This window comes from Ammodytes marinus (genome assembly GCF_949987685.1).
Source record: "Ammodytes marinus genome assembly, chromosome: 10".
NCBI lineage: Eukaryota > Metazoa > Chordata > Actinopteri > Uranoscopiformes > Ammodytidae > Ammodytes > Ammodytes marinus.
The window spans coordinates 26477791-26494331 of record NC_137214.1 but is presented as its reverse complement, the minus strand read 5'-3'; the positions used below and the strand labels follow the sequence as shown (position 1 = coordinate 26494331).

The 16541-nt window shown below is 40.0% G+C and overlaps 1 protein-coding gene across 1 annotated transcript; it reads left to right on the top strand.

Annotated features, from left to right (window-relative positions):
* Positions 1–4457: 4457 nt before the first annotated feature.
* On the top strand, positions 4458–14399 carry LOC307256177 (protein-glutamine gamma-glutamyltransferase 5-like). The gene is made up of 18 exons (XM_080035070.1): positions 4458–4544; positions 5445–5639; positions 5776–6018; positions 6108–6226; positions 6338–6466; positions 6617–6794; positions 7014–7161; positions 7461–7564; positions 7745–7981; positions 8172–8201; positions 8301–8342; positions 8434–8472; positions 9068–9097; positions 9900–9947; positions 10186–10401; positions 10608–10768; positions 12077–12216; positions 13371–14399. Exons 1-18 carry the CDS (start codon positions 4511–4513, stop codon positions 13540–13542), a joined length of 2265 nt encoding a protein of 754 aa, XP_079891196.1. The 5' UTR covers positions 4458–4510; the 3' UTR covers positions 13543–14399.
* The last annotated feature ends 2142 nt before the right edge of the window (positions 14400–16541 follow it).

Sequence of the window (16541 nt, the reverse complement as noted above, 5' to 3'; positions counted from 1 at the left end):
AATATATGCAAATAAACACAAGATTATTTACAAATAAAAAACTGAAATCTGAACACTAGTGTGAATTATGTTGGGAATTGGGAGTTGTGTGTCGAACAAAAGTCTTTTTTAAATGTATATACTTGGTTCGTTTCAGTCAGCTGTAAAATGTAAAAGGGATCTGACAAAATAATGAATGTTAAAAGGGCAGGCGTAATAAGCTAGTGCTTCAGCCTATGACTTTTTGGTCCTGTGTTCATCTTTTGTTTTCAATGCTAGAAGAATTAATTTAATGTTGATCTATTGTTTATCTTAGTCTTGCCTAAGCTTATTATTAATACGTTGGAAAAGTAACAAAATAAACTGAACTAAACTGAACTAAACTAAACTAAATAGTGGCAACAAATAACATTGGTTGAGTTCCAGGTCCAAAGCTACCTGTATTATTTCATTCGTAAAGAAAGAACCCAAGCCCAAAACCACACATTTTTTTTACATATCAGATCATCATATAAAAACAGATACAAGTTTTCAGTTTAACTAGAATTTTGTTTGGGTTCGTGTTCTCCTTTCAAGCTGAAATAAAGCCCACCCATTTAGTCACCTATAAGGGAACGCATCCATGTAGAGAGTGACTGAGCATTAATGGTTCTCATCACACCAAAACTCCAAAAAATCAATCAGGAATAAGCCTCTAGTGACTAGTCAATGCATTGCAGCAATTAACTAGAATGGACGGAATGGCCTTTAACAGATCCAGATCAGACACTCAATTGTTTTGAGGGAAGCAAATGAACGGGTGGCTCTGTTGATCTCCCTGCACGCAGCTGCCCTTCCTTAACACACACACACACACACACACACACACACACACACACACACACACACACACACACACACACACACACACACACACACACACACACACACACACACACACCGTCTGAAAGCATTAGTATGTGAATGGACTGATCAGCATTCCTGAGCACCTCGGGAAAAAGCTGATGTTCAATGAAGGAGGATATTGATCTGTGTGAACCCTTAATTTATGCTGCAAGCTTAAATCTGACACTATTTCACTTTCCATACGTATGGAGTGATGAGCACACTGCTGTTAATGGCTGCGGTTTGATTCCAGAGGCTGTCCATTTGATCTGTTTCACAGTTACAGTATGCATGCAGCAGTTAATTGCTAAATGTCTGTCCATCGTATTCGATGATGACGTTGCTCCACTTGAGCTGGGTTATTATGGGGGGTTACGTTGGTGCCATTTCATGTGGCTATGGAGGCCGATGCGCGATGCACTGATGAGGGTGGCATGACGGTTTTTGGTGAGGGTATACGCCATGTCATCAGCCTTTCACTGATACCAACTGGGGTTTCAGGGATTGTGTGCAGCAGGCTGGTCCTGATAGCAAAACCCACTCCATGGAGGCGGCGGGATCCTTCTGGTAGTCCCTTCCAGAAGAAGGTATAACCTTCTCCCACCTCCGTTTGTGAGTCCTCTCCATAAAACCGGGTTTCACTCAGGGCTGCGATGTCGGTTTAGTTCATGTGCAACCAGTGCCGTCCTGCGCTGTGGGTGGCAGGAGAGCACACGTGCATCTAGGAGGGTGCGGACATTCCAAGTCGCGATCGTGAAGCGGATAATTAATAATTTGATCCGTTTCACAGTTACAGTATGCATGCAGCAGTATACACACACACACACACCAACCCTGACAGTTCATCCTGGACAACAATACAAGACATTCAAGTTTCTAATTCTGGTTTTGACCTTTGGGAATAAGCAGATCACCGTTTTAACGAGAAGTGCAGGAGTCAGGTCTTTTCTTTCTGAACTGCTGACAGCGGCAACGCTTGGCGGGCTAAGTCAAATGCTCAGAATAAAGACAAAAAGCAAGAGCACACACACACACACACACACACACACACACACACACACACACACACACACACACACACACACACACACACACACACATGAGATAGCTGTAGAGAGTAAAAAAGGCAAGGGTAATAGAGAGAGGGAGGAGAGTGTGGACAGCAGCATCCATCTCGTGCCAGTAGATTGCACTTTTTTTTTCTTCCTATTGCCTGCTGAAGAAAAACCAGATGCCTTGCTAGGGGAGGTTTACCTAGGTTTGATCTCAGCTGTTTTAAGATGTGGAAGATAATAGTTCAAACTTGACAAATAAAGAACTATTTTGCATATTCCCCAGTGTCATGATCAAAGATATAGTCAAGAGCCTGAAGCTTGATCAGATAGATAGATAGATAGATAGATAGATAGATAGATAGTACGAATGAATTGTATGAGGCCTATATAATATATAATTGTAAATAATACAACATAATGAATTTTGATAAAGAAGGCCTTCTTTATGTACCTGAGCTGTAAGAAAAATGATATATACTGTTGAAACAATGTTGCAATTGTTTGTGAGATTTTTTCCAACAGGTTCACCTGAGGACTGAGATAAACAGGTTAGCCAACACTGCTTTATGATATTTGCCAACAGGTGTGATTAACCAACCAGAAGTTGCAACATTAAGTATCTGTATGAAATGTGATAGGCATTAACGTGGGAACATGAGGGTTATGAGAGCAATGTTAAGATAAACTGGTTGGTGCTGTTGGGTGTGTGTCAAACAGGCCTAAGGACGCTGCTGCACATTAATAATAGTAATAATATAATAATAATCTTTATTTGTATAGCAACCTTCATACATTAAATGCAGCTCAGACTCCACATTTGTCAGAAATATTCACAAACAGCACACACTTTTTAAAATTGTTCATCGGTATTTATGATAATCTTCACTCAAAATTAGGTTCACTTTGATGTGGCCCAAAACTGAAATGATAGCAACATATCATTTATTATGGGACAGTAACTGACCTAAATGTTATTCTTGAGTAGGACTATTAACCTCTCTTACTGTCCTTGGGGTCAATTTGACCCCATTCATGTTTGACATCTCTAAATAAATGTTTACGATTTGTTTTTTCGGGCTCGCATCTTCGGTCTCTCTGCCCAGTGTGCCCACCTAAAATTTCTACTGGCCCACCCTAATCTGACTGTCTAGAACCGGGCCTTCTTAACGGGAATCGCTAGCCCGCCACCAATCAAATTACTCCGACTGAAAGACTGCCCAACGCCGATTGAACATGTTCAATCGGCTGAAAAGAAGCCCAACGACATCTACGACGGCCGATGTCACCGAACACACCAAACAGATTTGTGTCCCCGCCCCCTCCAGATTCTCCGATGGCCGATTATCGGGCCGGTGTGTCCTGGCCTTAAATGGGTTGGCTCAAGCAAAATGACGTAAACACTGTCACACTCTCGCATGCACCAAGTACGACGCAGGAGGAGCAGCATTAGTCGCAACCTGTGTCCGCCTGTGCAGGCACTTATTTCGGACACTTTTTCCTGGAAGCCTCGGCGGGAGAACCAGGCTGACAGCCGCGCAACCTTAACACTTTACCGTCAAATACAGCCAGGGTTAGGAGTTAAAGTTGTTGGGGGACGAGATCAGCAAATAAAGATGGTCAAATAACTAAAGGAAGTCCCCCGCTCGGAATATTGAATTTTTATTAAATAATCGCTATCGCGTTTGCGGAAATATTAATCTCAAAAGGAATCTAGTTGTAGTCTTGCAAAATGAGACCCCCTGTCTTTTCAAAATCTCACTCTGACTGAAAACTAATGACTAGTTGTCTTCAGGTGTGAGTTAATTGTCTTTAGAGTCTTTTCAAAGTCTTTTAAAAGTCCTCTAGTGTAAGCCCAGCATAAGGTGCAAAATGATTGTGCCTTTGTTGCCACCTACTTGGTCACGCAACAATATTATTTTGTAAATTAACCACAGTGTAGAAAAGTAAATGCGATACTTTTAAAGGTGTGTACAAAATGCTAGGCTGCATATAATTCAGTCATTACAATTTTCAAATTATTATTTTTTTTAAATGAATGCCGGTCCTTGGAACAAAAACCACCTACAGTGACCTTGAGCAAGGTACTTATACCCCAACTGCCACTCAGGTGCTGCACTATATGAGGACACTCTCAGGAATACAGTATCTTGAGTGGATATGTGAAATAATATGAAAAGACAAATTGCACTCTAACCATTGACTAATAAATTAACTTAACTTAGGTATGTGACAGAGAGACAGCGCAGTTATACGTGTGAAAATAATTATTTGGTCCTGTGTTTTTTTCCTGGAATATATGGTGTATTGTTTTGCATTGTTTTATGTTACCCAGTCTGATAAAGCCTATTATTCATCAAAATAAAGATGTCATAATGCTATGGCTGAACTACATTTCTAAAACTCTAAAACTAGTTTATGTTACATACAGCCATACAAACTTACATGATGACAGACAACACAAAAATGTCTCCGCCCTTTGGCTGTCACCGGCGGAGAGGAGTTAAAAAGAGGGAGAGTGAGATTCTTATCAATGTGAAGCTGGAGTCTGCTTTGCAAAACTTCAGTCGCTTTGGAACTCCTGCTGTCACACCATGAAGCACACGCAACCGACAAAAAACTTCCCTGGTAAGTTCTTCCTGCTTCCAGAGAAGGGTGTATGCGTGAAAAGTTCTTATCAAAATATAAGGTGGTCAATCACGTTACAACGTTGTATCAAATTTGATACAGATATACTTTTTTCTTATTGTAGTGGCATCTATATGCTGCAGTATGTGCATGCGTTTGAGCAACTTTAAAATGTTTTTTTTTGTTTTTGTAATGCCGTCAACTCTAACGGTTTTACACAAACACTTTCATCACTTGTCATTCTTCACTCACATTGAATTCATCTAATTTCTGGCTTTGGTAAGACACATTCCAACAAACCTTTATTCACCCTCTACCAGAACACATAAATCAATTGCAAATAATATGTATTACATCCAACATGTACATTTAAAATGAATTATTTTATAAATGTTTTCTCAGAACATATTTATGGTCTTACTACTGTGTTTCGGCTATTTATTACTAAGGTTGTTAGGAATACACAAAGACAGGCTTTGCATTTCTGGCTGTAAACAGCTAGTCTATCAGGATGTTTTGGAATGTGAGGCTGTTCTTAGGTATGTGACAGAGTAGCAGTACAGTATTTCAACATGTGAACACAATGTAACAAATAATTACTTGGTTCAGGATTTTGTTTCCCGGAATAGATGGTGGGTTGTTTTGTATTTTATTATGTTACCTAGTCAGAAAGCCCACGATTCGTCCAGAACATGGTGTCACAATGAAATGACTGGCTTCTTTGAACTACATTCCTAAAACTGCCCTCTTCCAGTCTTTCCCTCTTCCTGTATTCCAGCTTGTGCTCCGTTTCTGTAGTTTTTGAAAGATCAATGTCATGCATCCCGTGAGTGAAAAATATGTATTTCATACAGTCTTTAGATCAATTGGGGTTTCACAATACCTCATCTGTTTTCCCAGGTCATTACAGAAGCATCTGCCAGCTGAAGCTAGTCGACTTTGAGTCGAGTGAAAACCAAAATGACCATGAAACTGATGGGCTCAGCAAAAACCAGCTGGTGGTGCGACGAGGGAAAGCATTCAAAATCACTCTGAAGTTTGGGAGCCGGTCATGGGATCCTCGCTTGGAGAAGCTGATCCTGGAAGTTAGGCTAGGTATCAAAGATAGGATTAAGTCTGCTCATTTGAAAAGCATGGTGGTGTCGTTTGTAAGAGGGACATGATAACTTGTCTTTGTTCAAAAAGTGTAGTCAAGTTTAGTAAAGTGCAAGTGTGTTCTCTCATCATACAGGCAAGGCATTCGTTAGATTCCCAGTCCAGTCCTCTGATGAGTATTCAGACCCCAGAGACTGGTCAGCCAAGATCTACCCAGGAGACAACCATCCTCAGTCAGCCACCATCCACATCTACCCACCTGTGAATTCCGCGGTGGCTTTGTATGAACTTGTGGTCCATATAGTGACTAACAGTGGTTATAACAACAGGTCCTACAAGATAGGAAAATTTGTGCTGGTCTGCAACCCTTGGCTGAAAGGTAGGTCTGTGGAGTTAAACTCCTTCTAGTGTCCAGAGTTTGTTTCATTATCATAGAAGTAGTTTCACACCATGACCGGTGCTTTACAGATGATCCAGTGTATATGCCAACGGATGACGAAATACAAGAGTACGTCAAGAGTGATTATGGATGTGTGTTTGTGGGCAGCACTAAAAATGTTGTTGGTCGGCCCTGGTCATTTGATCAGGTATGTGATGATTAACAAGATGCAACTCTCATGCATGGATAATATATAGTTCCATCATCATTTTCAGGAAAGGAAACAATCACACAATTATTTGTGTTTCCATGTTTGCAGTATGAATCTGGGGTCCTAGACGCATGTCTGAAGCTCCTAGAGGTCAGCCCACAACATGTAAAAGACCCAAACAAAGACTACGCCCGTCGATCAAGCCCCAGCTACATCAGCAAGGTGATCTGTGCTATGGTGAGAGAAACAAAACTGACAAATACTGTAGTATATGTGTGTGTGATAGATATGCACAAGCATGCATACACATCCCATCAAATACGTGTCCCTGCAGTTTCACATGGAAGAAAGGAAAAATGGTCAGTAATGTGTCTTATTCTATGCAAGGTGAACTGTAATGATGACCGCGGTATTCTACATGGAAAGTGGGACGGCGACTACAAAGGTGGAGTCAGTCCAACAGAATGGACTGGCAGCGCCGACATTCTCCAGCGCTGGTTCTCATCTAACTGTAAACCCGTGCAGTATGGACAGTGCTGGGTGTTTGCATCTGTCCTCTGTACAGGTCATTATAGTCATTTAATATATTAAATTGTTATTGAGCTATTTCCAACGCAAAACAATGGTCCTTCTCGTATAATTTGTCTTGGCCTATACCTTTTAGATACCTGAGTCCAGAAGCATGTTTGGTCAGAAAGTAATAAAAGATTAATTTTACTTGTTGGGGTGGATGATTTCAAAATCCTTGTTTATCTGATGGTTACAGCTGACCTTTTCTTTTCAGTGCTGAGAGTGCTGGGGATTCCCTCCAGGGTGGTGACCGTTTTCAACGCAGCCCATGACACCGATGGCAACGTGAAAATAGAAGAATATTATACACCCAGAGGAGAAAAGTCCAATCATCCAAACTTCCGGTCAACGGACAGCATTTGGTTGGTGTCTCTGCAAAAAATAAATAAAGATAACACTTTTACTTTACCAAGCTATCAGAATTAGTTGTGTACCAATAAGCACTAAATTGATTTATCTTGACTACATCTTAGTTTTTCCTGTCTGCCTACATTTCTGAGAGCACATGCCAACACCACTCTCATATTCTTATGTGGGTGTGTTGTGCATTAGGCTGTGATCATATTAATCATACAGTATATACCTGAAAGCATGAACTTGTTTATTGCTGTATGCATTGTGCATTTGTTGAGAGTGTGTTTGCACATGTGTCCCCTTGCAGGAACTTCCATGTGTGGGTGGAGTGCTGGATGAAGAGACCAGACCTCGGTCCAGAGTACGATGGCTGGCATGTAGTGGACCCAACCCCCCAGGAGAAGAACAAAGGTAAGACTCAACATGGTGCTATAGTTTATTATTTCAAGTATATTAACGTCCAACATTTAATGTTTTTAAATTTGGACAGCAGTCTTGAACACACAAATGAAAGATAATGGATAATGGATAATGGATTTGACTCGTTTGAGAATTTTGAGTAACTAGTAAAAATAAATTCATCACTTTCAGACCATGTATTCTGCTGTGGCCCTAGCCCAGTAGTTGGCATTCAACGACGTGAGTTAATGGTCGGACGTGATACCCCGTTCATCTGTGCTTCTGTTGATGCGGACGTCATACAAATGATTGTGAAGAATGGACAGGTGGTGCGGACGAAGGTGGACAAAGAGCGGGTGGGAAAGCTGATCTACACCAAGAGCATTGGTTCAGATTTACCGGAAAATCTGACTCAGACCTACAAAAAAAGTAAGACAGGTCTTTTAGGATTCTATAAAGAGATATTCTCAGAAAACAAAATAAAAAAAAACAGGTCAGGTTCAGTGTTATTTAAAAAGCAGTCAATTTGTGAAATTGAACAGTAGAAGTCGGGTGTTTTCTGTCCATGTTTTCCACTTGTGTGAAAAAGTTTTTCTCCACTTTGTATTTTCCTTTCCAGAGAGGGAACCAGCAGGCATCTTCTGGGGAGGTCAGTGGTAGTGTAACAAAGCATCGTTACCCTCTACCAATCTGTGTTATCCACATTTGTTATAACAAATAATGTCTTGTTATTTTCTGTAATTTTTAGGTGGAAGAGGAGGAGGATTATCTTCATTTGACAGCTACAGTGGTAGTGTAACAAAGCATCTTAACCCTCTACCAATCTTTGATATCCACATTTGTTATTAAAAAAATGTCTTGTATTTATCGATCATTTTTAGGTGAAAGAGGAGGAGGATACCGTATCTCTAGACTGACTGGTCAGTGGCTATGCAACAAAGCATCTTCACCCTTCTTTCACCATGTGAACAAAGGCTACATGTGTGCACACATACACCTTAAAATCCTAATGAACAGCCTGTGGACGTTTTTACCTCTAGTGGTGCGATAAAGTTATACATGTCATACAAAGGGGTCCGAGTTCCACTTGTCTCACACATTCATGTGGGTGACACCACACATATTCTCTGTGGTCTGGTAAGGTCATGGTTAGGAGGGAAATCATTTCAAGTGCAGATTATTGAGATCTCTCTTCATCACTCAAACAAGCTTCACAACTCCTACATTTGTTTAGACATATGCCCCCACTACATTGTTGTTTTTTGTTTCCTATTTTTAACTTGGATAAAATCTTAGCAAAAACTTTTCACAAAGCACTTTTTCTAAACCATTGTTACTGAATGAGACAATAAAGGCTGTGTATTTCCATGAATAATGCTGCTCACACCATGGTTTCTGGTTAAGAAGACACAAAAGTGCCAACAAGTTTTCAGTTATGTTATTAATGAACTATTGACCCTTTTCCATGTTGATACTGTTACTTCTTTCATAACAAAATCTCCCTGACTTTTACAGAAAGTGATAACATAATGTCGCTTGACGCAGGTAAGCCTAAATTCCACTCATAATGTCACAAACCATATATATTTTGGCTCAATATTTTACAATATATTGTATATTTGCGTTTTATGTTTGCGGTTAGGTTTCATTCTCACTGGCAACATTACTGCAAAAATATATTATTCAAATCAAATTAGACTTTTTTCAAGTTGAATACCAGAAATGTCCCTACATGTGAGAAGAGTCCAGTTAGTTGGGATGCCTGCAGTGTTTTGCTTCAGTCAAAACTGTTTAGTATAAATGTACAGTATTGATGAGCCATGTCAGTCAAACCGCTGTCTATGTTGTGTACAAAAAAACGTACTTTGTAAATATTACTGTGATGTCACAGTAATATTTACAAAGTAAGTTTTTTTTAACCCTATATTTCTCTTTCTGTGATGTCACGAGAAAGAGAAATATAGGGTTAAAAACTCACTGCGATGGCCAAATAGGGCTTTGCAATATTTTGATTGTTTTACATTGAATGTAGTTGTCAGTGGGACAAACCAAGATCATCCTATTTAGTTTTCCTATAAAGATAATTCAATTGTTAGTGTGTATTCTAATGACTAAACCGGTGCACACAGAAACACATATGTTCTGTAATTAATCAGATCAGATACATCTTAGCCATGGATTATTGTTCCAGTTGTTTACTTATTTACAGAACTGCAGGGACCCTCAACTGACTTTGAGTTGTTCACTCACTTAAAAGCACACATTTATCACTTTGTTGAAGTACATTTTTGATTTGATGATTGATTTGGTTGCCTATTCCTTTACAAAACCTCTCTTTTTTGTATAGATGGCTCCCCTGAAATGTGTGAGATGAGTTGTTCGATACACGAACCAGGTATGACTTACTGCTTGATGGCTTTCAATTGAACATTCACAATCCAACTGAATTGGACCTATTATACTCCAAATGTTGGTCATTGGAGGTTGCTTGGCCGTCTGCTTGATTTTATTCGCCTGTGATTGAGGCACCAAACACTTCTAATTGGAAGAGATGACTAAATACTTTTTGGCCATCAAAAAACAATTTGAAAACCGTTTGACACACTGTACCTATCTGTCCCCTTCTACCCCAGAGGTAGAGTTGAAGGAGGTCATAGAGGTGTCCCTAGACATAAACGGGTCACCATCAGTCGGTAAGGACATCGACATGACCGTGACAATCACAAACAATTCAGACAGCCCTAAGGACATGGTGGAACACCTCAATGCTCAGATGAAAGAATACAACAGCGACCCCCAGAAGAGCTTCTGGGAAAAACGTGAAGAATTCAAAATAAAGCCGGGAGAAGGTGAGGAGCCCTCTGAATACCAAGACATTTAGGTTTCACAGACACTATGAATATGAACAGTCTCTGGCACTATTGTTGCATTACCTTAATTAATAGTATTTCATTTTCAATACAATTTGCCCTAACCCTAAAACAAACTAGTGTGATCATTTGCAACAGATATTTGAGTTACTTCGTTTCTCCCACGTCATTCATGTTCGCTGCAGTTTTGAAGCGCCAGCACACTGTCCCTCGCTCTGAGTATGAAGGGAGCTTTACAGCTGATGGCATGGTGAACATGGCAGTGGTGATAAAGGACAAGGGGACTGATGAAAGATTCCTGGCTACCGAGGAGTTCAACTTGAGCCCACCACTGATGAACATAGAGGTACAGCAGCGCAGCATCCAGCCTACTCTCCAACTCAATCGTTATTACATTACATTAGTTGTCATTTAGCAGACACTTTTATCCAAAGCAACTTACAACTTGAGGTAGGCAGTTAGCATTAAGGGACTTGGAATCTATCCCAGAGTAGTTTTGAACTTCTGTTAGCTTTTTGTGGCCTGTAGGTTGTTCAGAGCTCATACGACTATAGTATTTGAGTAAAACGTTTATTTAATTTTAATACAACACATTCTCCGATGAAACATCACACACTTCATAATATCAACGTTTAATAAGGACATTTGTTTTGTAAACCATCTGACTTTTTTAAATGTTCTCGAAATATTTGAAAAACGTATTGTCTAAAGAATTCATCACTTCATAGAAAAACACAATTTACTTAAATATGGATTTAGATCAAACTGATCCACAACAATTGCAGTTGTGGCGCTGATAGAACAAATATCCACAGAGATATATAATAACGAATATATGAGAGGAGTTTACATTTATCTAAAAAATGCCTTTGACAGGATTGACCATAGACTATTAAAGAGCAAACTGGAAGATATGGGATTAGAGGAGACTCCGAGTAGCACACACATGGCTCAGTAACTATTTTACCTTTACAATAGACATCAATATGTGCAAATAAACACAAGATTATTTACAAAAACAAAACTGAAATTTGAACACTAGAGTGTAAATTATGTTGGGAATTGGGAGGTATGTGTCGACAAAAGTCATTTTTAATGTATATACTTTCAGTCAGCTGTAAAATGTAAAAGGGATCTGACAAAATAATTAATGTTAAAAGGGTAGGCGTAATAAGCTAATGCTTCAGCCTATAACTTGTTGGTCCTGTGTTTCTTGTTTATCTTTTGTTTTCAATGCTAGAAGCATTCATTTAATGTTGATCTATTGTTTATCTTAGTCTTGCCTAAGCTTATCATTAATACGTTGGAAAAGTAACAAAATAAACTGAACTAAACTAAATAGTGGCAAGCAACAAATAACATTGGTTGTGTTCCATGTCCAAAGCTACCTGTATTATTTCATTCGTAAAGAAAGAACCCAAGACCAAAACCACACATGCAAACTCATTACAAACCATATCACAAAATGAATGTCCGAACACATTCAGAACAATTTAGCATTTTCACCAGTGTCATGATACAAAAATATTATCAAGGGCCTCAAGTTCGATCAGATAGATAGATATATATATATATATATATATCTATATATATATATATATATATAGATAGATGTTGTCTAGTGTCTCATCATGTCACTATGACTTTTCCACAGATCGAAGGAGGGGACACTATCCAGGTGAAGAAGCAGTACAACGTTGTGGTTTCCTTCACCAATGTTTTAACTACAACTCTAAAAGAAGTTGAGTTGACTCTGCAGGGATCTGGCTTGCTAAAGACCAAAGCTAAGGCCAGGTAAGTTTGATGACAGTTAGACCTCAAAACACACTATAAATCATTAGGATTATTAGCATACTGATTAAGTTTGGTACAGGACTGGACTTCTGTGCAAATGTTTCATGTGTGGGAATGCATGTGTAGCTGTGGAATCAAATTTAATTTTCATTCCATTTAACTTGTATTTATCCTCGAGAGACCAATTGAGGGGTGACCCTCATTTACAATGACGTCGAGTTCAAAACAAATTCAAAGGAAAAACAACAATACATACAAAATATTCAATGCAAATACATCAAATACACAACAACAGGTGAAGAGAAAAAACAATTGAAACATTTACACAGTGGTGAAGAGTGGCAGCAATTAAAAATAAATGGGTGAAAGTACAATATAGCCCAATTAAAACAGTTACGACCCAGGATGGTGTGCTGTGAGTTTTGTGCAAATTCCTGCAGCGTATTATGAGATATAAACTTGAGGGGGAATGTTACGAACTGTAAGACAAATAAGTTTAAAGGTTGGTCATAATCGCATTAATCGTTTCGGATTTTATTTTCATATACGTGACAGGTAGCGAATATGCACACATAGAAACCTGGGGACCGTGTTGCTCTGAATTGCACGGTTCTTCCCAGTCCTTCAGGCTCAGTCATTATTACTTTTGCTCCAGCTGCTCCGCCACTGCTACATGGTATTGTAGTTGTAGAAGAACAGGATTTTTTTTTAAGCATCAATAAACCTACTGTAAGTGGAGGTGAGATGCATCCACTTTACGTCTGTCAGTCAAGAACCATGTGATGGCCAAAGGAGGGAAAGCTCTCTTCCAATGTTTGCAACGTATTGTGTCCTCACTAAAACAAAACGAGTCACCCCAGCTAGGTGTGGCTAGCTAATTAGAGTAGAGATCCAAAGGAAATCTAAGGTTAAGAGGAAATAAATCACTATGCTCACTGCCTTGGCATTTGCGTTTTTGGCTTAAGAAGGTGCGGAACGAGTTCTGTGAGGCATAAATATGTCAGTGCCTGGCCTTGGGTTACTCAGTGTTTTTATTCATATTATTGAAGACTTTTGTGCAAGGCTACACTTGAGATATTGTGTGTGTGTGTGTGTGTGAGAGAGAGGTGGAAATATATAATATATAATACATGTTGCTTCTGTCTCTTGCCCAGAATGGGTAAATTGCCGCCAGGTGGAGAGATAGACCTCAAAGTGTCCATCATGGCCTCTTCCCCTGGCACTAAAGTGCTGGTGGCCACTTTGACACACGGCGACAGCCCCGCCCCTCTTGCCAGAACCTACCACAAAGTCACTGTGGTGAAACAGAAGAGTTCAACTGCATAAAAGCTTCAACAACAAGTGACAACTTCTTCAATTTGTTTTGGAGTAGTAATATTGATGGCACTTGTGAATTTCTCTGCACCTGATACTAGAAGATCTTTTTCAGTTATATAGCCGCATGTGTTAAAGGTTATGGGATTAGCTTACTGGAAACAGAATGGATCTAAGAATTGTTACCATTTAATTTTTTTGTGCAGCTGATTGTTTTTCCAATAATATTTGTCATTTTAGTGACCATTGTGGGGATGTTGAACTGCTCTCTGTTCTTCCATTTAAGTAATATCATTGTCTTGTGGATAGTTGGGGCTACAAATAAAGGTTTTGTGATCTGGGTTGAATATGTGTAATGGGATGGGGATAATGGACTTGTATGTGAGTTTGATAATGTGGTGGTTACCTTTCCCCAAAATGGCTTTGTGATGAAACCATGATTCATCTCATGTTGCAGTTATACAATTTACTAAGGTAGTACTGAGGGGCGGTATCACGTGCCTTTTCATTTATGTGTGTTCTGCAGAATCTGATAGTGTACATACTGGGAGTATGTATTGTTTTATTAATTGAGGGAGAAATTACTTTGAGAAATATATATCATTTTGGCCACATGCATGTGTGTCAGTACTACTTGCTGTAGTTTGGTCTGGCTTTGCGAGACTAGTGTGTCAGTGACCTCCCCCACTAATTCAATTCAAGCCTTTTATTGTCATTGTACTTTGCGATACAACAAATTGTCTTATCCACCTTAAATTAATTAGTTGATATGAGGGTACATATAAACTGGATGAGGGGGATTTTGCTGTTCTTTCTAAGTCTGTTGGATATGGTGCTTTAATAAAATTGCCACACAAGGGCGAAACAAATCTCTGCCTGAGCCTCCTCACTTTTACATATTTGAAGGCCAACCTCACAGGTTAGGTGGACAAAGCCAGAGTGCATGGAGGTCATCAGTTGAATTAAATGCAATTTTCTGAGTTACACTCATTATGTGCATGTTGAACCTTGACCTTGTGCTACAATTTTTTATTGAAATAGTTGTATGTTTAATAAAAATAACTTCCAGCATATATAAACGCTAATATATATTTTTTTTTTGGGACGGATTGATTTCAAGACTAGACTAAAGCTGAGAACACACCGGGCGCGTTGGCGCTTTGGGCCAAAGCGACCAACGCGCCCGATCTGGCGCTTGGTCATTTTGTGTCAAAAAGTGGTTCAACGCGTCGCTTCGCAGCTAGTCTCCCCCCCATATATTTATTCCCCTAATCAACCATGGCTGCGATCAGAACCGACCCGACACAACAGCGATCATGTCCGCACAAAAACAACAACAACACGGCCAACAATTGTGCCAAAAGACAAATAAACAGCAACTGAACGGAACAAATAGCCTTAAAACAGATTCACGCCACTCGGAAATGAACACAAACAGCAAGGCAGCACCATACCAAACACATTTACAGCAGCATTGTGTGCAGGGCAGTAGAAAATAAAGGCAACTAGCCTACATTACCCTACCTGGCTGTGACAGGGGACCGTGGCTGGCGTAGATATAAACACCGGTGCTTCGCTGTACTCGTTGTGAAAGTTCCCCGGATTAAGCCGTTATGTTTGGCTTCATTATATGGAGGTGGTGGCCGCACACAACCGGGTGAGTTAACTAATGCTATCCGACCGGCGCTAACTTGGTTTATCGGCTAATGCACAGCCGCACATATTCACTGAATTAACCAGGAAGCCCATTCTCCTGGTTCACTTTCCCCACGTCTTGTAACCCCGAGCGGCTTCATACAGCACCAGGCAGCCAGCCGTAAATACATTCCCTCCTCGGTGTTTGCCTCGGTGTTGTCCTCCGCCTCCGGTCCTCGTGTCTGTGACGTCGGGTCAAGCTCACCGCTGATTGGCCAACGCGGCTAAACGTCACGCAACGGAGCGTTGAAAGTTAAATTTTTTCATCTTTTTTCATGGCACGTTGACGCTTTGCTGGCGCGTTGACGCTTTGGTAACTCTTCCAAAGCACCCAAAGCGCCGCTTTGCCGTGGCCAACGGATCCTCGCGCCTAAACCAATGGTTCCTTATGCAAAAATAGGATTTTTCAACGCCGCCACCACACCCAACACCACCTTAAGGGCGTGCACTGCATGATCTGCTGCAAAATGACACAAAGGGAGACCATGAAGTCACAAGTTCTTCTTATATACTGCCTCCAGGAGCAGAGCTAATTGAACACACCTGTGTTTGATTGAGTCACTCAGCACACCTGAGCTCACTCAACGGCAAACTAAAAGGGTACGCATACAAAAAAAAACACATGACCATACGTAAAATCCGCACTAAACAACCGGACTCTGCTCCTCTTGAAAGAGGTGGTCTTGGACAGCTTGAAAGTGAACTCTGGAGCGGATTCACTCTGGTGTAAACTCATTCACTCATTTGCAGTCTTACTCGCCAAACCATCTGACAGGATTTCCATGCACGTGACTTTTGTTTACAATATAATCTGTATAGAAGAAAAAAATAATAATCATAAACATTTATTTAGAGATATCAAACAAGAATGGGGTCAAATTGACCCCAAGAATAATAAGAGGGGTTAATAGTCCTATTCAAGAATAACATTTAGGTCTGTCACTGTCCCATAATAAAGGATACGTGGCTATCATTTTAGTTTTGGGCCACATCTAAGTGAACCTAAATTTAGTTTGAAGATTATCATAAATACCAATGAACAATTTTACAAAGTTTGTGCTGTTTGTGAATAGTTCTGACAAATGTGGAGTCTGTTTGACGCTCACCCAACAGCACCAACCAGTTTATCTTAACATTGCTCTCATAACCCTCATGTTCCCACGTTAACGCCTATCACATTTCATACAGATACTTAATGTTGATGATTGATAACAGGTGTGGTTCACTAACCACATGTTGCGTGTGGTTAGTGAACCACACCTGTTGGCAAATCTCATAAAGCATTGTTCGCTAACCTGTTCATCTCAGGGGAACTT